The 19,560-nt window shown below is 40.1% G+C and overlaps 2 protein-coding genes across 13 annotated transcripts in view; one reads left to right on the forward strand and one right to left on the reverse strand.

The window, feature by feature from the left end:
- Positions 1 to 640: 640 nt before the first annotated feature.
- SENP8 (SUMO peptidase family member, NEDD8 specific) lies at positions 641 to 19,539 on the reverse strand. Of its 2 annotated transcripts, none has more exons than XM_043919719.1 (2): positions 19,144 to 19,539; positions 641 to 2,083 (listed from the first exon to the last, which is right to left on the reverse strand). In XM_043919719.1, exon 2 carries the CDS (start codon positions 2,045 to 2,047, stop codon positions 1,409 to 1,411), a length of 639 nt encoding a protein of 212 aa, XP_043775654.1. In that variant the 5' UTR covers positions 2,048 to 2,083; positions 19,144 to 19,539; the 3' UTR covers positions 641 to 1,408. The 2 variants fall into 2 exon arrangements, with proteins under 2 accessions (XP_043775654.1, XP_043775653.1); XM_043919718.1 differs by lacking the exon at positions 19,144 to 19,539 and adding an exon at positions 17,812 to 17,950.
- The window catches only part of MYO9A (myosin IXA), a 238,126-nt gene continuing 236,728 nt past the window's right edge, over positions 18,163 to 19,560 (forward strand). For 7 of the 11 annotated variants that reach the window (XM_043919710.1, XM_043919709.1, XM_043919714.1 and 4 more), the window contains exon 1: positions 18,164 to 18,600. The gene's annotated coding sequence lies outside the window, so the exon portion shown is untranslated. Of the gene's footprint in view, positions 18,601 to 19,560 lie in introns of all 11 variants that reach the window. The other 4 variants (XM_043919707.1, XM_043919713.1, XM_043919708.1 and 1 more) reach the window with 2 other exon arrangements.

Here is a 19,560-nt window from a genome sequence, read left to right on the forward strand (position 1 = left end):
GTACTGTTTTAAGAGGAAGACAATCTGACATCTAGATATACTTTACACTATCATTATCAGAAAGACAACAACAACTCTTCCCAGAGAAGAATCTGAGCTTTTCAGTCTAGATTAAGCCAACAGTTATTGAAACAATATTGCCTTATCATTGTCTACACTCGTGGCTTCAGCAATTGGGTCCTTCTGCTATTCCTCCCTCCCTATTCCACCTGTATGCCTGATTGCCTGTTCCTAATTTTTTTTTTCCTGCTTCCAGCTTCCATTAGATATTATTTATTTCAAATATACTGACTTGAAATGAAAACTTTTTTGATAGCTTTCTCTTTGACTTTTAGTTTCAACTTATGCCTGCTGTGTGACCTGTACTTATTTACACTTACTGGGTTTTCCCTTCCTGACTAAAAGGAACTGGGTTATTGCCTTTGTGGTCACTGAGTGGGGAGGTTATTTTGAGCCATGAGGGCTGGGGGCAGGGTTAGGCTAGGAAGGTAGCTGAAATTATAAGTTTCACAGCTGAAGCTAATCTTTGGCTTTCAAGTCTCATATACATTGCAGTCTACTTCTCATTAAGAACAGAATATGTGTATATAACATATCATTTAAATTGTTATTTGAAATAACTGTAAAAACACATCCATAATTTAGAAGGAATAGCATTTCATTTTACTCTTGGTTCCACATTTCAAAAATTACATTGTCTGCATTTTGAATAAAGTGAAAGAGTTGAGAAAGGTCACTTTTTCTCCTTTGTATCTCAAAAATAAACGAACTGTTTCAGATGCAAAATAAGAGGTCCACCACAGACATTAATTTTAACAAAGTTATTCAAGATTCCCCCTTTCTTAAAGTGCTCCAGGAATTAGATGGGTGACTATGGGCTAACACCATCTTTATCAAGTATTGGCAAAGGTTATAGCTGGCAAAGCCTTTGCTTGTTGAATGGAAGAGGTATCACAGGACTGAGTAACTGATAAAACTTCAATCTTGAATTAGGTTAGGTCTTGATCTGCTTCCAGCTAGTTGATCTCTTGAAATATGTGGCTGTGCACTAAGTTTTTGGTTGCTCTATGATTTTCTTCTTGCTTGTAAATTTCACATATTCTTAATTTGTTTTACAGATCAATCTTTTTTCTTTGGACTAAACCAATGTGGATAAGGGAGCCCAAAAGGGAATTAATCAGTTTTGGTGCATATTTTGAATACCTCTTCACAGAACATATTGCTCTGAAGTTAGCGTTAAAGTGACACTTTCCATTAGGATAATGTGGAGGACAACACTCTCTCAGGAGAAAGTAAGCATTCTAAGCTTTCCTCTCCCAGGCATCTTCCCTCAGGCACTGAGACTTCAGCCATCCAATACACGGGGACAGGCAGAAAGAGACTTCAAAACTCAAATATATTTCAACAGCTAATTTTTAGCAAGTCTGGCAATGAGATCTTTCCATTCTTCTCTCTTCTTTGTGATGTATGTAGGAGTGAGTAGCTGCAGTAGTGATTTTGGCTGTTGTCTAAAGAAGTTCTGACACAAGGCCTCAGTGTTACATATCACGTACATCCCACAGTCATAGCTGTTTTGCTGAGCAGGGGCTTTCTCTTCCACAAAGGCCAGTTTGTTTCCTTTTCTGCCTAAGAAAGCCTCTAGTTTCTCTGCTACCTGTTTTGCATGGAATGTGTTACTACTACCATAAGAATCATAATGAAAAAAGCCATTTTTATCTTGCAGATAAACCAACAAGCTCCAGTGGGTTCCCCCAGCTGCGTGGTTGGAATTATCATTGATGGCTAAAAATATAACTCTCTTATTGGGGAGGTCCAAGGGTTCAAGGAACATGGCGATTTCTGCTGGGTTGCCAGTGCACTTGATGAACTGAGTAACTTCGGGGCTGATGAAACAGACGTGGTCAGAGCAGTCATGAAATTGACTGTTGGCAAAGTACTCAAAGGCAAACCCAATAACATGGTCATTGAGCCAGCTTGGAGGATCCAGTAGTGAGACGTCTGATTGCCGCAGTAGACTGTCCATGTAACTCAAGACTACTGGGTCCATCTTGTACTGACCAGGGCTGCTCAGAAATTCCAGAAGCTGAAGGAGAGGCAGAAGACAATATTTACTGTTGAATATGATACTTGACTGTAAAATGGCGATCATAAATAGCAGTTGCTCTTACAAGGTTTGGGGTAAAGATTAAATGTAATTGTAAAGTGTTTAGCAACCAAGCATGGTTAAGGGTAAACATTCAAAAAACCCCCAAAACCTCTAGTTTAACCACCAGAATGAAAATTTTGGAAATTCTCCATATGAAACAGTAAGCATGGACTTAAAATCTCTTTAAATGCTGAGATCAGTTAAAATTATAACTAATGTTCTATCAAACTCTACATCATTAACCATATATTTGCCCCTTTAATGAATATGCATTATAAGAATGGCAAATTATATTAAAGAAGAATTTTCAGAGTCCAATTTAAATGTTACTAATTACTAAGGGAAACAGTTTCCTTTTCAACATTAATTTTCAAGAGATAGATAAAATATTGCTTCCTCATTGCGTGATGGAAAGTGATAGTGATTAGAGTTGTAGTTAAAAGGAACTGTAATTTCAAGAACAGAAAACAATGGGAAAAATACAAATGAAATTCATCCCTGATTCTTCCCAGTTAGTAACATAAATGACAGTCTTTCCCGTCTTTAACCTCAAGGGGTAAGATAAAGACTATACAGTGTTTATAATGTAACTTAGAAATTCTTTTGGCAGTAAAGTGTGAAGTGTGGCATAGGAATCAGGGGATCTGGGTCTAGCCCTAGTTCTACCACTGATTTGCTGGTATCATCTGATTTTTGTCCTTGTTTTGGTTATCTGTAAAAAGGCCCCAGAGAGTTGTAGAAAAGGCCAAATAATTTTACTTGAAGGTATTAAAAAGAGTATAAAATAAAATGTTTTCAAATAGTATTTATGTTATTAATTGGATAACATTAGTAAGATGATGAGACAATTTGGATAGAGCTCCAAACCAATCAAAGCAAAAAAGGTTTGGAAACAAATATCCATTTATACACCTTGTTCAAACGAAGCCATGACTAAAGAGTGGGAGCAAGACAAGTCATACAGTAAGATTTATATGCTCATGATCATCTTAAGCAAGGTGTTGACAGAGACAAGAAGTCTGATAAGTGTGGTAATATTGATATGACATTTAAACTCAGAGTTCACTGCTTATGCACTCACTTGGCAACATAACAATATTTCTAGAAATCACAAAGCAATAAATTGCCCCATGCAGGTTGAGAGTACAAAGCAAAGCATAAGAAAATAAAACTGCTATGAAAGACTGGGCTAGAATAGTGACATCAATTTAATCAATTCTGGCCATTAGATCAGTTATTTTACCACTTGGTTATAGTATTAAAACAATAAAATTTTTGACACAGTCATTTTCAAATAATCAAAACCCTGCAAAAAAACCACGGAGTGAAATAAAACGTACCCCTGAAGAAAAGAAAGCTAAAGTAATGATGTAATCAGGAAGCACCAAAGATGGTTTTTCTGTGCATACAGAATATCATAATATGAGCTATTTCAAAATGAATACAAGGCTGTTGATGAGTGTATATATCTATATATAATAAGATGGCATGAATTAAGATTTTTCTTAAGAAGAAAGAATAACTTGAGCAGAGGCCTAAACTGGACCAGGAACAAAATTAACGAGGCATAGAGCACATTTGTTATGAGTGGGCCACAAATTTGGCTCTTAGCTTTTGGCAGCTAACTGCAGAGTGTTAAGTTAAACATTCACAATGTCCATAAGGGAAAAACAAAGCAACTGCTCAGGAGAGGTAAAAGAATTCTTTGTATTAAGGTCAGAGAGATTTCTCTCAAGAAATTTTCATAAAAAACATGGAGTATCATAATGAATGCCCATAATATCTTTATATTATGGGACATTAATATATATAACATATGGGGTATATAATATTCTTGTAAAAGATGAAATAATTTCACAGTTACTGTTTCTAATAATGATCTTTAATATTCAGTCTGATGGGAAAAGAGCAAACAGCAATCTAGTAAAAGCGGTTGTGGAGAGGCTAGGTGCTCAGCTGGTTGCTGATGGGACTGGATTTAAGAATATATGAGTATGAAGAAGGAATGACTGCATGTGCATTGAGCAAGGCTTCTTGACTCTCTCCCTGATGTCCTCAGTGACTACTAGGAGTGGTAAGGGCCAGACTGCAAAGCTTGCTAAATACCTGGAGACCTGCTCTCTAAGCTGCCAGGTGAAATCAGACCCATCCATTAAGAGCAAATCCAACCAGGGATAGCAGCTCACAACAAGGGTGTCTGTCTGAATAGACATGCATCTCACCGTGGAGAATGCGTCCACAGGCAGGGTCAAGATTTTCTTTAGAAAATAGTTTTTGTGGTTTGTTTGGCTGATTTTGAAAACATCCAACATATAGATAATGTGTCAATCAAGGACTTAATACTATTCCATAAAGCATGACTGCAATAGGTTAGCCATAACAATTCTAAAGCAAATGAAACCAAACTGGTCAAACGACCTTGGCCAAGAAAATGGACGCTAAACTTCACATCTTTTTTTTTTTTTTTTTTAAACTTCACATCTCAAGATTTTAATTTTAGGCTCCATTCTGTTACTCACTGCCTATGTCGTCATAAAAAACTATTTCATTTCTTCAGGCCAGCTTCCTTTTCTGTAAAGTGAGAATATTAATACATGACCTTTACCATAGGGTATGGGTCAATATTAAATGAAGAAACATAGGTAACTAACATTTTAAAAAATATAACATAAGGTAGTATTTCTGGATATCTACTGGGTCATCAGGAAATTTACATCCCAGCAACTGGTAACTGTAGTGTAACACATTGAACAAATGTTTATTGAATGTTTCCTATGTGCTGGGGGCTAGAAAATCAAAATGAGAATAAAAGTCATAGTTTCTACCCTCACTGAGCTTAACCCTATTATGTTATAATGGACACATAATGAATATATACATCTTTTCTACTCAATAAATACCTATTAAGTACCTAATGCAGATGGAGAAGGAAATGGCAACCCACTCCAGTACTCTTGCCTGGAGAATTTCATGGACAGAGGAGCCTGGTGGGCTACAGTCCATGGGGTAACAAAGAGTTGGACACAACAGAGTGACTAACACACACACATCTAATGCAGGTGTCATAGGAAATACAAAGATGTTTAAGGTGGCTTATACTCAAAAGGCAGAGGCAAGGAAAGCACCTTAAGTTTAGTCCACTATGGCTGGAATGAAGTGGGAACAGGGATGCAGATCAAAGTTGGAGGAAGATTATTAGAAGTTAGATGCTGATAAACTGATTTCCAGGTGTAAAGTCTGGAACTTATACTGGAGGAAATGGGGAGCCATTAATGGCTACGTCAATGCTTTAGCAAGACCGATGATTCAGGCACAGTATATAGGAATAATTGGTAGGGAGAGACATTGCAGGTAGAGATCATTTAGATTTTTAATGAAAGTAAAGATAGGAGGAGGATATGACCTAAACCAGGGGAAATGGTAGTAGGAGAGAGGCGAGGAGGAAAAGATTATAGACAGAATCAGTAAGGGATCAGAGGAGGGTAGATAAGAGAGAAGAATTAAGAAAACAGTTTGGAGGATTTTGTTGGAGTGATGGGCAATGATCCCACCATTAATGGGGTAAGGGGAAAAAGAGATGGAAGCAGGCCTAGCACAAGAACCAGAAGCCATTTAGAACCATCCTAGGGATATTTCCTTTCTATATAGTGAGTACTGTACTTAGCATATCTGAGGTACAATTAATGTTTGTCAGATGAACGAAACACTTTTAAAGGGAGTCAGGAAATACAAATTAAGGGAAATGAGGCATTTACAATTTTTATATTGTAATATACCTGTTTTTGCTTTAGTTTTGTGTTTTGTCTGTTTTCTTCTGTTGATTAGTAGTAAATTCCTTTAGAATTAAAAGATCTGTTTTTGGTCTTGGTGGATGGTATAGGAATACTGGGGAGACAATGACTTTCTCATAGTTGTGTGTGTAAAACTCAACAAAATACAGTATAGTTCTATGTTTTGGAGCCAGGAGGCTTTGAGTTTGGACTCTGACTTCTACTTGCCAACTGTGTGACTCTGGCTGGGCAAGCTACTCATCCTCTTTCTGGGCCTCATCTTCCTCACGAGTAAAATGAGGTAATAATAAAACCTGTCTCTCAGAGCTGTTTTTGTGAATTAAAAACATGACTGAAAATACTTAGCACATTCTCTGGTAGACAGCAAGCTCTCAAGGAAAACTTGTTTCCTTCCCCATTCCCTATATATTTTGGGTGGTAATAATGGACCTTAAAGATTTCTTGAAAATAAAGCGTCTGTTTGTCTCTTTATACAAAGCCAATAGATAGATCCAGCCAGGGCATGACTGTGCATTTGAACTTTACCTTTGACATAAGCAGAGGTGAATGCTAACACCACAGAAAAGTAGTCTCTCAACCTGAGTGAAGCAATGCTGTTAGTGTGTTGTCAGCATACTCAAACCTTGTGGTTATGGGGTTTACTGTATTATATCTTCCAACTTCTGTAGCTAGGTGAATACTGAATTCAAAGTATAGAACACTTCCCAAAATATTTAATTTTAACAAGCGACTATTTTTTTATATTCATCTTAAAATCCTTAAAGTGCATACTACTTGAATATTTCTGTTATAAAAACCAGGCAATTAAATAAAAATTAAAGGGAAAATTATAATTCAACAAGAACCATTCTGATTTCCTGCTGATATAAGTAAGGCAAGAAGCTGCAGGTTCGGTAGGAAAAACACTAGGTTGGGAGTCAGCAGACTTGGGATTCGATTAAGATCTGCAATCAACCGGTTGTTTGACCCTGGAGAAGACATTTAAAACCCCTGGGTCTCAGTTTTCTCATCTGTAAAGTGAGGTTTGGATAAGATAAATAGTGCTTCTACCCAGGGAGGTACGATTTTAAACACTTGATCTATCTCTGGGGGGAGGGTCTGGGCACCTGTATTTTTAAGATGTTTCCAAGTGATTCTATGACTTCTCTAGCTATGGGCTCCCCTAGTGGCTCAGTGGTAAAGAATCTGCCTGCAATGCAGGAGACTCTGGAGACGTGGGTTCAATCCCCGGGCCAGGAAGAGTCCCTGGAGAAGGAAATGGCAACCCATTCCAGTATTCTTGCCTGGAGAATTCCACGGACAGAGGTGCCTGGGGTTACAAAGAGTCAGACATGACTGAAGCCACTGACCTCCACCACCACCACCACCTCTAGCTATAGGGTTCTACAATTCTAAGCTCTCATCTTTAAAATCTTACCTTTCTCTCTAAAGTTTTACTGGAACAAAATCATGCTCATTTGTTCACATATTCTTTATGGCTACTTTAAAAAATGTTTATTTATTTGGCTGTGACAGGTCTTAGACGTGGTGGCGAACTCTTCCTTGAAGCAGGTAGGATCTAGTTTCCCCACCAGGGACCGAACCTGGGCCCTCTGCAATGGGAGCGAGGAGTCTTACCACTGAACCACCAGGGAAGTCTTTTATGGCTGCTTTTCAGCTTTAAGAGCTGAGTAGCCTGTGAAGTCTAACATATTTACTCTTTGGCCTCTTAGACAAAAACTGCCAGTCTCTGTTCTAGAACACTATAATGTAATCTGTCATAAATGCCTAGGTTGAATTAATTTAAAGAGCTTTTAGGGGTCTAATAAAGCATTGAGGCTATTTGTTAAAATATCTTAAAGGTAGAGATTAACCTTTAATTAGAGGTATTACTGCTGATTCAATTGGAATTTTTGATGAGGAAATGCTTAATTAGTAGATACAAGAATTGTCTACTTTATAGATGCATGAGTAAATATTCATTTTATAAGATCAAAAATATGCATGAAGATTTTAATTAATAAGCATTTTTAAAGTATGTAGCAACTTTCAGGATAACATGCCTGTTGTGGTTGAAATAACAGTAGTGATCCAGATAATCTTTACTGTAAAGCCCCGAAGAAAACCTACTATCCCAGAATTGTGACCTTTACTCATTTCCCCCCCAAATTATTCAGTAAGAGTTCCTTAAAAAAAGAAGGAACAGCTTCATTCAGTTATGTTTTTAAACACTATAAAGTGCAAAGTGCAGCTGTTTACTCATTTTAAGTGAAGATTCTAACAGTCAGTAGTTTCTAAATGCAATTCCTGTTCCCCCTCCTCACTGGCTTCAGTTTTTGTTTTAAATTGTATCAAACTGCAACTGCTCACAAATGTGGTCAGCGCTCCTATACATACATGGCTAGCTGCTAGCAAGATTCAACACCCCTCCCCCCACCCCCAAATCAAACACAGGCTAACTCCAATGCATCTTCCAAGAGCTTCAATTTCACTAGCACTGGGAGAAATGAGCTAAGCAATTTAAATATTTTTTAATATCTTAAATTCTAAAAATATTTTAATCAGTGACTTACACAATACCTTAATTACTAACATAAACATGGATATAACATATAGCATAAAATGCAACATCAGCACAGATTTTTAAAATAAGAGATTAGCAGAGCACTTTTGCACCAGAGGAAAGCAATTCTCTCTGCTTCATTCACCCCACTCTGCTGGCTTGGACACTTCAGTGGAACAGCTCAGTCAGTCTCCATACTTGATAGCTAGGGGTGGTGGTGGAGGTCAGTGGCTTCAGTCATGTCTGACTCTTTGTAAACCCAGCCACCTCTGTCTGTGGGATTCTCCAGAGAAGAATACTGGAGTGGGTTGCCATTTCCTTCTCCAGGGATCTTCCCGACCCAGGGATTGAACCCACGTCTCCAGGGTCTCCTGCACTGCAGGCAGATAGTAAAGAATCTGCCTGCAATGCAAGAGACCTAGGTTCAATCCCTGGGTCAGGAAGATACCCTGGAGAAGGAAATGGCAACCCACTCTAGTATTCTTGCCTGGAGAATCCCATGGACAGAGGTATAGCCCGGGGGTCACAAAGAATCAGACATGATTGACTAATACATTCATACTTGATAGGCCTGTAACATAAATGACTAATTCTTAGGAACCAGATTCCCTAATAAACCAATCGATAAGTCCTGCTGATTCTACAGCCAAAATGTTCTGGATCTGTCCAACACTTTCCATCTTTACTACCACCACCTTAGTCAAGTCCATCATTATTTCTTATCTTGATATAGCCTAACACGTCTCCTTATTTCTACTATTGACCCCTCCAGTAAACTCACCATACAGCTGTCAAGAGTAATTGTTTAAACATTTAAGTGAGCTCACATCTGTCCTGTCCTCTGGCAGTACACTATCACACTCAGGAAAAAATGTGAACTTCCCACCCTAGCTGCTTAAAACCCCTCCTCCCACCTCCCACCCCCCCCAACCCCCCAATGATTACATGGCCCTAGGTACCTCTCCAATCTCATTTCCATTACTCGTCCCCCTTGCCCACTAAGCTCCAGCCACACCAACTTTCCTCAAACACGCCCTGTCTTTTTCTTCCTCCTGAGGGCTGGGCTACCAGCTGTACCTGAACCTTCTGGTGGCTGGCACCATGTGGTGGGTAACTTCAGTTTAAATGCCACTTATTCACTGAGCTCTCCCATGTTCAGCCAAAACAAGAGGTCACCACTCTCTTGTCCTCTGATTTCAATTCCTCGAGGAACTGAAATAGACAGCACTTGTGGTTATCTGACAGTTTTTTCACTGTTTCTTCATTAATATTTTCCCCCTCTCCCCGAGGCCAAAAACATAAGCTCCACGATCCTAAGAGAATAAAGGACCTTCTCTGCCTAAACTTGCTTTACCATTCTGGTCCCCTGGACCTACAACAAAACTTGTTGGGCAGATACTCAATAAATAATAATTGTAGAACAAATGAATAATGGAGTACGGATACTCACCTGATATAAATCATGTTCTGCAAAGACACTTTCACCTTTAATGAGTCTTAGAAGTGTAAGTGAAAGTCGCTCAGTTGTGTCCGACTCTTTGCAACCCCATGGAACAGTCCATGGAATTTTCCAGGCCAGAATACTGGAGTCAGTAACTGCTCCCTTCTCCATGGAATCTTCCTAACCCAGGGATCAAACCCAGGTCTCCTGCACTGCAGGCAGATTCTGAGCCACCAGGGAAGCCCCTTAGACGTATAAAGGATTTTAATTCCTTTTAGTCTAACTTCCTACCCCATGAAGGAATTTTTCATTTCTACTCTCAGGGAAAAACATGCAGGAGTTTGACTTACAACTAGCTGTGTAATATTTGAGCAGAAATAGCTAAGTCAATACAACTGTAAAAAAACAAATCCATGCAGTTAGAAATTTTAAATATGATGATGAAGATGTTACAAATCAGTGGGAGAAATTTAGGGACTATTCCATGTTTTCAATGATCACTATGTCTTATAGCAGTGCAGTCCAGGAGGACTTTCATTAACAATGGAAATGCTCTTCATCTGAAATATCCAATATAGTAGCCACTAGCCACACTAGCTATTGAGCACTTGTAAAGGGCTAGAGAGACTGAAGGACTGGTTTTATTTAATTTTAACTCAAATAGCTACATGTGGGCAGTGGTTACTATTTTGTTCTTTTCAGCTGCACCTCCTGGCATATGGGATCTTAGTTCTCCAACCAGGGATTGAGCCCCCTGGAAGCACGGAATCTTAACCACTGGACTACTTGGGAAGTCCCATGGCTACTATTTTGGACAGCACAGTTTCATAGAATTTTATAGGCATTTCAGGAAAGAAAAAAGATTACATGGTTAAGTAAGTTAGGGAAATGCTACATCCCCAAACTCCTTATTGTTGACTCACGATGCACACAAGCATATTAGAGGCTAGGAGAGGTTCTGCAATACAGAAACTTAACTTCTCTCGGTCTGATTCTTTTCCAGCTCCTTTGACCAATGAAACACTTTTTGTTTTCTGTTTTGGTATAGTTATCTATTAACACCTCATTAACTGTGCAGTGCTGTTTGGGATATGCTAACTGGGAAATTTAATAAATGACACTGGGACAACTTGTTAATCATTTGATTAAGAAAAAAATGAAGCTAGATCCCTATTTCAGACCTCATATTGAATTATATTTCAGATCGAGTGAAATTTAAATGCTAAAAAGTGAAACAAAAATATTAAAAGAAAATAGAGCTTAAAAACACTTTATACAGCTGACCAACACACACATGAAAAGATACCCAACATCTTACTAGTAATCAAGGAAATGTACGTTGAATTAAGATTTCATTGTTTACCTGTTAAATCAGCAAAGATGGGAAAACTGATAATAACCAGCATTGCTGAGTAACTACAGGAAAATGCAGTCTCACTGTAAACAGGAGTGTAAACTAATGTGAGTTTTTTGAAGGGTAATTTACCATTATATTTTAATATTTTGGAAACGTCTGTATGTAGGTATTACACTTTCAGAAATTCATCTTAAGCGAAACTTTAGGATACATGCAAAAATTTAACAAGGATGTTTACCACAGTAACATTTGTAAAAGAAAAACTGGAAATAATCCCAAAGTTTAAAAGAGGACTGGTAAAATATCAGGGTTTCCATTTAATGGAATACTTTTCAGCCATTAAAAAATAAATTTATTGACAGAAAGATGTTCATAATATGCTATGAAAAGAAAGGTTATATAAAAATTTGTACAAAATTAGTCAAGGATGATAGCTATCTATAGTCATAGAGTTTTAATAGGATTTTAATACTTTTTAACTTTTTTCTTCTAACTTTTGATATTGCTTTATTCCCCCCCCCCCCTTTTCTAATGAGTATATAGCCAGGAAATACAGCTACTTTCATTTATTCAAGAAAGAAATGGAGCACCTCTCACTTTTACAGTCACCTAAAATCTATCTGGGGCTTCCTTGGTGGCTCAGATGGTAAAGAACTTGCCTGCAATGCGGGAGACCTGGGTTTGATCCCTGGGTCAGGAAGATCTCCTGGGGAAGTGAATGGCAACTCACTCCAGTATTCTTGCCTGGAGAATTTCATGGACAGAGGAGCCTGGCAGGTTACAGTCCACACGACTAAGCGACTAACACACACACACGCGCAAAATATATGTTTCTTTGACTTGCTGGTCTCACTTATGTCCTCTAGGAAAAAAACAGTAAGTCTAATCTCTCTTGCACAAAGTTTAAAACACAAATATTTAAATATAATCTGATGTTCATTAAAATTAGATTACATCCAACTTTTCATGTATGATTCCATTTGTAATTTCACAAAATGAATCACATTCAAGACCAAATGTGCTTTTCATGTCAGCATAAGCAGAAAAATTTTCAGGAAGGAAGTTGAAGCCTTATTTTTTGGTTTCAATTTCCCCTAATTAAACATTTCCTTTTAATGCTAGCCTAACCCATCCAGAGATTTGTATCAAGTGGCATGTAAAAATTATCATCAAGATTTTATATCTCTCTTGAAGACAGAGATTAGTTTTCACTCATGCCTGCTATCTTCAGTGCCTGAAAACACAAGATTGTTAAAAACATAAGATTTCTCAATTTTATAAATTATTTATGTGTGTGTGCTAAGTCGCTTCAGTTCGGGTCCGACTCTGGACCCCATGGACCATAGCCCGCCAGGCTCCTCTGTCCACGGGATTCTCCAGGCAAGAATACTGGAGCTGGTTGCCGTGCCTTCCTCCAGGGGATCTTCCCAACCCAGGGACTGAACCCCCAGGTATCTTACATTTCCTGCACTGGCAGGTAGGTTCTTTACCACTAGTGCCACATGGGAAGCCCCAAATTATTTATAAATTTGAACAATATACCTCTCACATGAATCTTTTATCAACAGAGGAATTCAGCTCTCAAAGCAGAAAAACCATTTGGTATGATGATGATGCCTGGTAACTCATCAGCCATAAATTCCATTTGGCCCTCCCTTGAGCCAGGGAGATAGACTAAGTAACCTTTTAGGATTTCTTCCAGCACTGAGGCTCTCTATTTATGGTTCTGTTACTTATTAGGCATGGTTAAGGGGTCACGGATCAGAAAAAAACTTTATTCTTAGTCTACCATTCCACTTCAAAGGTTCCATCTATAATTGTGTCACAATTTTTTTTCCCCTTTCCTATATACTTGTTGTAAATACCAGCCTTTTCTACAAGTGATTTTGTTTAAATTTTCTGAGAAATGACTTAATTTCAAAATCTGAAATGACTGGGACTGTAAATATAGAGGATAGGGAGGACACTTTTATTTATTTTATTTTTATTTTTTTTGGGAGGACACTTTTAATGAGGTTTGAGTAAGATATATTTTACAAAGGAGTAGACAGAATTTTATTTAGTAATATAGCTAATATTATACCTTAGGTGATAAGATGTGGTCAAGCTAAAGTTATAATCTGCCTGGTTTCATAAATGATCACTGTACCCGGAGTAGCTATATGCAAACATCTGGTTTAAAAGAGAATGAAAAAGGCATCATTTTAAAATTCTTATTTGTCTTGTAGATTTCAAAGTCTGGTAAATTATTTTTTTCCATAGTTAAAAGGTAAATTGTTATTACAAACTCCTCTTTAATAAGTCTCAAAAATGTGCTTGGCAAATAGCAGGTGCTCAATAAATATTTAATGAACAAATAAAATAATGAATTTGTTTTACTGTGCTGATAGGAAAACAGGGTCTGATGGGACCCAATTGTGACATACAGAACTTATCTTTACATGTTAATTAACACAAATACTTGCTGAGTTACCTGATGAGGTCTGAACTACATATTATTAAATAGGACTAAACATTTCCAGCATCTATGTATTTTAGCTGTTAATGTAAAGTGCCAAGTTGCTACAATAAATAGTAATGGGAAAATTATAGCCAGAAATCCACAGAAGGAATTTAACCTATCATACTACTCTGAGACAGTATTTACTTATTTTTTTTGGCCATGAGGGAAGGCAGGCCTAAGATTTTTTAAATCTACAATATAGATGCTCAAAAATAGTAACTGTAATCAGGACAATTGTTTCAGTATCACAACTGTGTTCTAGTGCTTTTATAATGGATGAATGTTCAAAGGTGTAGTCATCTAATTGGAAGCCAGAGAAAGGAACTTTCAGAGATTTTCTGTAAGTAATGAAAATCCCTCAGAAATTTCAAGAATTCTCTCTGCTTTAAAATAGACCTGTTTCCCCATTCCCTAAGGAAAGGAAACTTGAACCATACCAATAGGTAGGCATACAAGTGAATATAAACTAGTCATGCTGAAGAAAGTAGAATCTGGTTCAGAAAACTAACTTTACATTACTTACTTGGTTTAGTAATACCTGGGCCTCAAATTTAATATTTTTAATAATATGATTAAAAAGGCACATCATTTGGGGAGTAGCTAGGATGTGAGCAGTAAGTTTTGTATAGTCTGGCAATGGTCAGTTTCCAAAAAGATGGGTTCCCTAGGCCTTGAGGACTTCCTTTTTGTTTACTAATGCATTTACCCAGCAAAGAAGGTTTAAGGAATTGGCAAGGAGACAAGTCTTGACTTTAAAAAGTCAGAACTGTAGGACTCACAGGTGTAGATGGAAATACAACCAAAAAAAGGCCTTGGCAACATCTAGGAACCTAGATACATGGTAAAGTCACTGCTTATTAGACATTCTAACATTATCATTATAATACAAAAGAAAGGGCTAGCCTCTCGACCTGGAAAAACGCTAACAGATCTCTACACAAGTGTGCACCTCTTTGTTGAAAGGCATGTAATTTAGTCCAATCTTTTTCTTTAGGTTGGTCACATTGGGGAAATAAAGGAACTTAGTAGACTCTTTAGAGATTGCTTTATGATAAAATTTAGTTTTTCAAAAAATTTAATTAATTGCTGGTCTAGCCTCTTCATTCCTATCTTTTGATAGAATGTAACCTGTACATTACTGCTAATTATTTTTCAAATAGAACTCAATTATCAAACAAAATTATTTTCAAACAATTTTCATTATCCTGCCCCAAGTTTTTAACATTTCTCCATTGTCTACCAAAATTAAGTACAAGCTACAGCATGGCATTAAATAATTTCAACAAAAATAGCCCTAACCTATCTTTCCCAATTTACTTCCTTGTACTTATCTTATATAGACAGCCACAAGCTTAGTTCTCAAATTATTAGGCAACAGTAGATTAGTAGCAGTTACTGCAACTAAATTATAGGAATAGAGAGATCACCAGTTCCCCACGCCGATTCCAACAGAAAGGCTGAGAAGTGAACACTGCTCAAGTACTTTTCCAAAACACTTACTTGATCTGTTGTGATCTTGTTTAAAACCATTACAGTGAGCTATTTATAAATCTAGGATCCTTGGACCAGAAGGTGGCTAGAATTAACGGTTCCATGAACTTGGATTAGGGAAAAAAAATCGCATCTTTTCAATAACCTCTAGCTGAAATTTAACATCTTCAATAAGTGTAGGCAATAATCCTCAGTAATATTACTGGTGTCTTTGTCACCAATAGGAATATACTTCCAAATCATATTAAAGTTGTTACAGGTGTCTCAAAATAAAATTTATACTCATCACTATTTTGAAGTTACATAATTAGACCTGGTACCATAAACGCGGCTGAGCGCAGAGGAATTGATGCTTTTGAACTGTGGTGTTGGAGAAGACTCCTGAGAGTCCCTTGGACTGCAAGGAGATCCAACCAGTCAATCCTAAAGGAAAATCAATCCTGAATATTCATTGGAAGGACTGATGCTGAAGCTCCAATATTTTGGACACCTGATGGGAAGAGCTGACTCATTAGAAAAGACCCTGATGCTGGGAAAGATTGAAAGCAGGAGAAGGGGACGACAGAGGATGAGATGGTTGGATGGCATCACCACATCAATGGACATGAGTCTGCGTAAGCTCTGGGAGTTGGTGATGGACAGGGAGGCCTGGCGTGCTGCTGTCCATGGGGTCGCAAAGAGTGAGACATGACTGAGCGACTGAACAACAAACAGAGCTGCTGCCTGATGTTATTTAATGTATAAGGAATCGCATATGTAACTACATCACACATGTTTTTATATTTTTACAATTTTCAATAAAAATAACTTCATTTGTTTCTATGTATTTTATACATCTTTATTATTTATACATATTAATTGCTTGTAGAATATAACTTAAACACTTTAGCATGGAATTCAACACTCTTCATTATCTGTTCACACCCACTTTTTCATCTTCAGCTCGAGTTCCACCCCTACTTTTCATACTAAATTCTAATCACACCAGACAATGGTGACTCACTCTTATCTGGTGGCTGATAAGTTTTCGAATTAACCCTAGTTAAAACACACTAGCCATTCAATGGCTTGTGCTTTGCCTTACACTGACTTTCTCTCCTGCCAAAAGAATTCTTTTAAAGGTTTGTTTTTCCTAATACTATGAGGTCCTAATAGGGCTGAATCTTAAATCTTTCTCATTCCTTACTTAAATGATTGATGAAATGGATTATAAAAGACAAATTCTAAACTGGCAAGGCACTGTGTATTGTACTAATCTCTAGGGGTCTGAAGTTTGCTCTTGAATCTCATAAATTAGCCTAACTTTGATCTTTTGGGGGAAAGAAATGAGGATGGCCTGGAGCTGGAAGACTGGGTCCCCAGCTGATAAACCCTGGATGGAAGGGAAAAGGAAAGAGAGCAGTAACTCAGGTGGACCTGATTAAGACCGAAGGATGGAATTGTGCCAAAGGGAAAGGCAGGAGTGACTCCTTCTCCCATTTTCCAGAGCTATTATTCGAAACTTCATTACTCTGACCAAGCTCCCATTCCATCTCCAACTCTTTCTCATCAAATGACTCCCATCTTAATGTTACAGGGCCACTTTTATCAACCGTCTGCCCTCCCCTACTTCTCATTGCTTTCCTTTGTTCTAGTTGAGTGGTTTTTAACCCACAGCATTAGTCATCTCAGAAGTTTAAAAAAAAACCCGATACCTGGGTTTAACTGGCCTCAGGTGGAGCAACTATATTGGCTTTATATTTAAAAAGCTTCCCAGGTGACTCTAATGTGCATACAAGATTGAAAGCCACGAGTATTCTTGGTTTTGTAAGTTAACTACTCGCACCAATAAATCGTCTTCTCGGTTCCATGGTACTTTTATGCCTGAGTCTACCATCTTGAACACATTCTTGTGGCCCATACGCTTGCCCCTAACCACTTTACAACAATGTTTTTTAGAGGGTAGCCTACACTCGCATGGTTTTCACCACCTATATCCTTTGATTAACTTTTTACTCTTTCGGCCAGTACTAGCACATGCTTTTGTACTCTCTGCTTCTATCTCTTCTATTTCTTTGACCACCTACTGCTCACTAGCCTTTTAACAAAAATTAAGAGTGACTCAAAGGTCACCTTGGAAGGGGTTCTTTATGTCTTTCTACACAAGACATGCTCAAGAGTATCCTGTACGTTTTTTCTCCTTATTTTAATTTTACTTTACTATCACTGCGAATTATCTCGTCTCTGACAGAACTATTTCTGTCAGAACTCTGAAACTATTTCATTTGCTTCTGACTTTCTGGAGTCCAACGCACAGAAACTATTCAGTGAACAGTCTGAGGGATGAATGAAAAGTAGAACTAGGAAACGGAGGTCGGGGGCGGGGAAATACAGGGCATGTGTGTGGGGAAACCAGGAGAGGGGGCTAACAGGAGTGTCGCTGAGAATTCTTGCCAGAATTGGAAATGGGGCACAGATACACTAGATCTCCGTGGACCGCAAAGCGGTCCCCTGCCCGGACCCACAGACCAACAAACCAAAGTAGGGAGCAGGCGTCTTACCTGCTTCGGGCCTCAACAACCCTACCAGCCTCCAAGCAGCTCTGTACTGGCCGGAAAAGCAGCGCTTTAGTCGCAAATCCAGAGTTTTTCTACCCCCAACATTGCGACATTCCTCTCTAGTCGTCTAAGGTAGAGGTTCCCAGCTCTGCCGTAAAGTGAGGAAGAAAAGTTTGGGCGGGGCCGCCTGAGGCCAATAAGACGGGGCGTGTCCGCCTGAGGCAATTGAAATGGGGCGTGTCCGCGCAAGCGCACGTTGTACTCGCGGGCGGTGTCACGTGCGGGGGCGGGGCCGGGCAGGATTCCCGCAGGCGGTAGGGGGCGTGGGAGGTAAGTGCGCGCGCGCCTGCTCGTCTGCAGCCTAGGAGTCGCGCGGGGCGGGGCCGCGTGCGCGGGGTCGGGGGCGCGCGGGCCGGAGCTGACTGGGACGCGGCGGCGGTTGGCTGTGCCTGCTGAGAGTCCAGCCAGGACGCTGAGACGCGGCTGCGGAGGCACCCTCTGGCACCAGCAAAGGCGGCGACACCGGTTGAGGCGGCGGTGCAACGCGTGCTGGGCGGGTGCGGCGGGGGATGTGCCTGCCCAGGCCGGGCGGAGTCTCTCTGACAGGGCGGGGGATGCGCGGCGGCCGCTCGCCCGGACCCTAAAGCAACTGGGCCCACCTTCCCGGAACCGTCCGACCCTCGGTGGTCTCGGCCTCTGCTGTCTCCTCCGGCCTGACCCTGGGGCCGAGGCTGGGAGGCGGCTTCCGCCGAAGAGGAGGGGGCTGCGGTGGCCACCGCGGCGGAGCCCGAGGTAAGACCCGCCCAAGCCGCCCAGCGGCCCTGCCGCCCGGCCCGGCCCACGTCTCAGTCTCTCTCTTTGGCTCCTGCGGGGCCGCTCCGCCCCGCCCCAGCGGAGACGCCCCGCGAGCGGGTCTGCCCCGCAGCTTCCCAGACACCCGATCGCTGCCCAGGGTCCCCAGTAGACCCACCCATGGTATCTTCTATTGGCCAGACACCCTCCTGGCCCTCCAACCTCTCCTGGGGTTCTATCATGCCCCCCCCCGCCCCCACGCCAGTACACCCTATTAGAACCCCCTTCGGACTCTTAGACGCTTAATGGGGCCTCGAGACTCTGTTACATCCTCCCGTGAGCTGACCGGATCACAGTTTCTCAGACCCACTTACGGCTACCCCCTAACCCACTGCGACCCCCCTGGTCTAGGGCAGATCCGTCGTGGCCACCCTTCTCAGTAGACCTCCTAACTCCCACCCCCGGCTCGTTTACCGCCCAGACGACTAGCCCTTCCCCTACCCAACTCGGCTTTCCCATAGTCTTATTTCGTGATGCTCTTACCTCCCAAGAGATCCGATATCAGCCCCTTTATAGCCACCATCAACTGCCGCCTCTTCCCCCGACTCCTGCTGTAGCCTCTCCCACAGACCTCTTCTCCCTTAGGCAGACCTTAGTATCTTTCTCCGCGCTGGTGATCCTTTCTTTGATTGGAAAGACTTTGCCATGAAATCCTGAAGGGGTGTTACCCTAGTAGATTCCCTAGGTGGGGATTAAAGGAACCAATTGATACCCAGGTTTGGAGGGTTTAGTCTGGTGGCTATAGAGAGTGAGAGGGAAGAGCATGGAAACCCAGGACAGGGGGTGTGTGCTGTTGTAAGATCACACAGCCTGCTTCTCATCTTGTCTCTTTTCTAGAATGTGTGAGGTAATCCAGATCCTGACAGTTTGGGGACTTTTGTAAGGATTAAATCACATATC

The sequence above is a fragment of the Cervus elaphus genome, chromosome 12 (genome assembly GCF_910594005.1).
Source record: "Cervus elaphus chromosome 12, mCerEla1.1, whole genome shotgun sequence".
Lineage (NCBI taxonomy): Eukaryota > Metazoa > Chordata > Mammalia > Artiodactyla > Cervidae > Cervus > Cervus elaphus.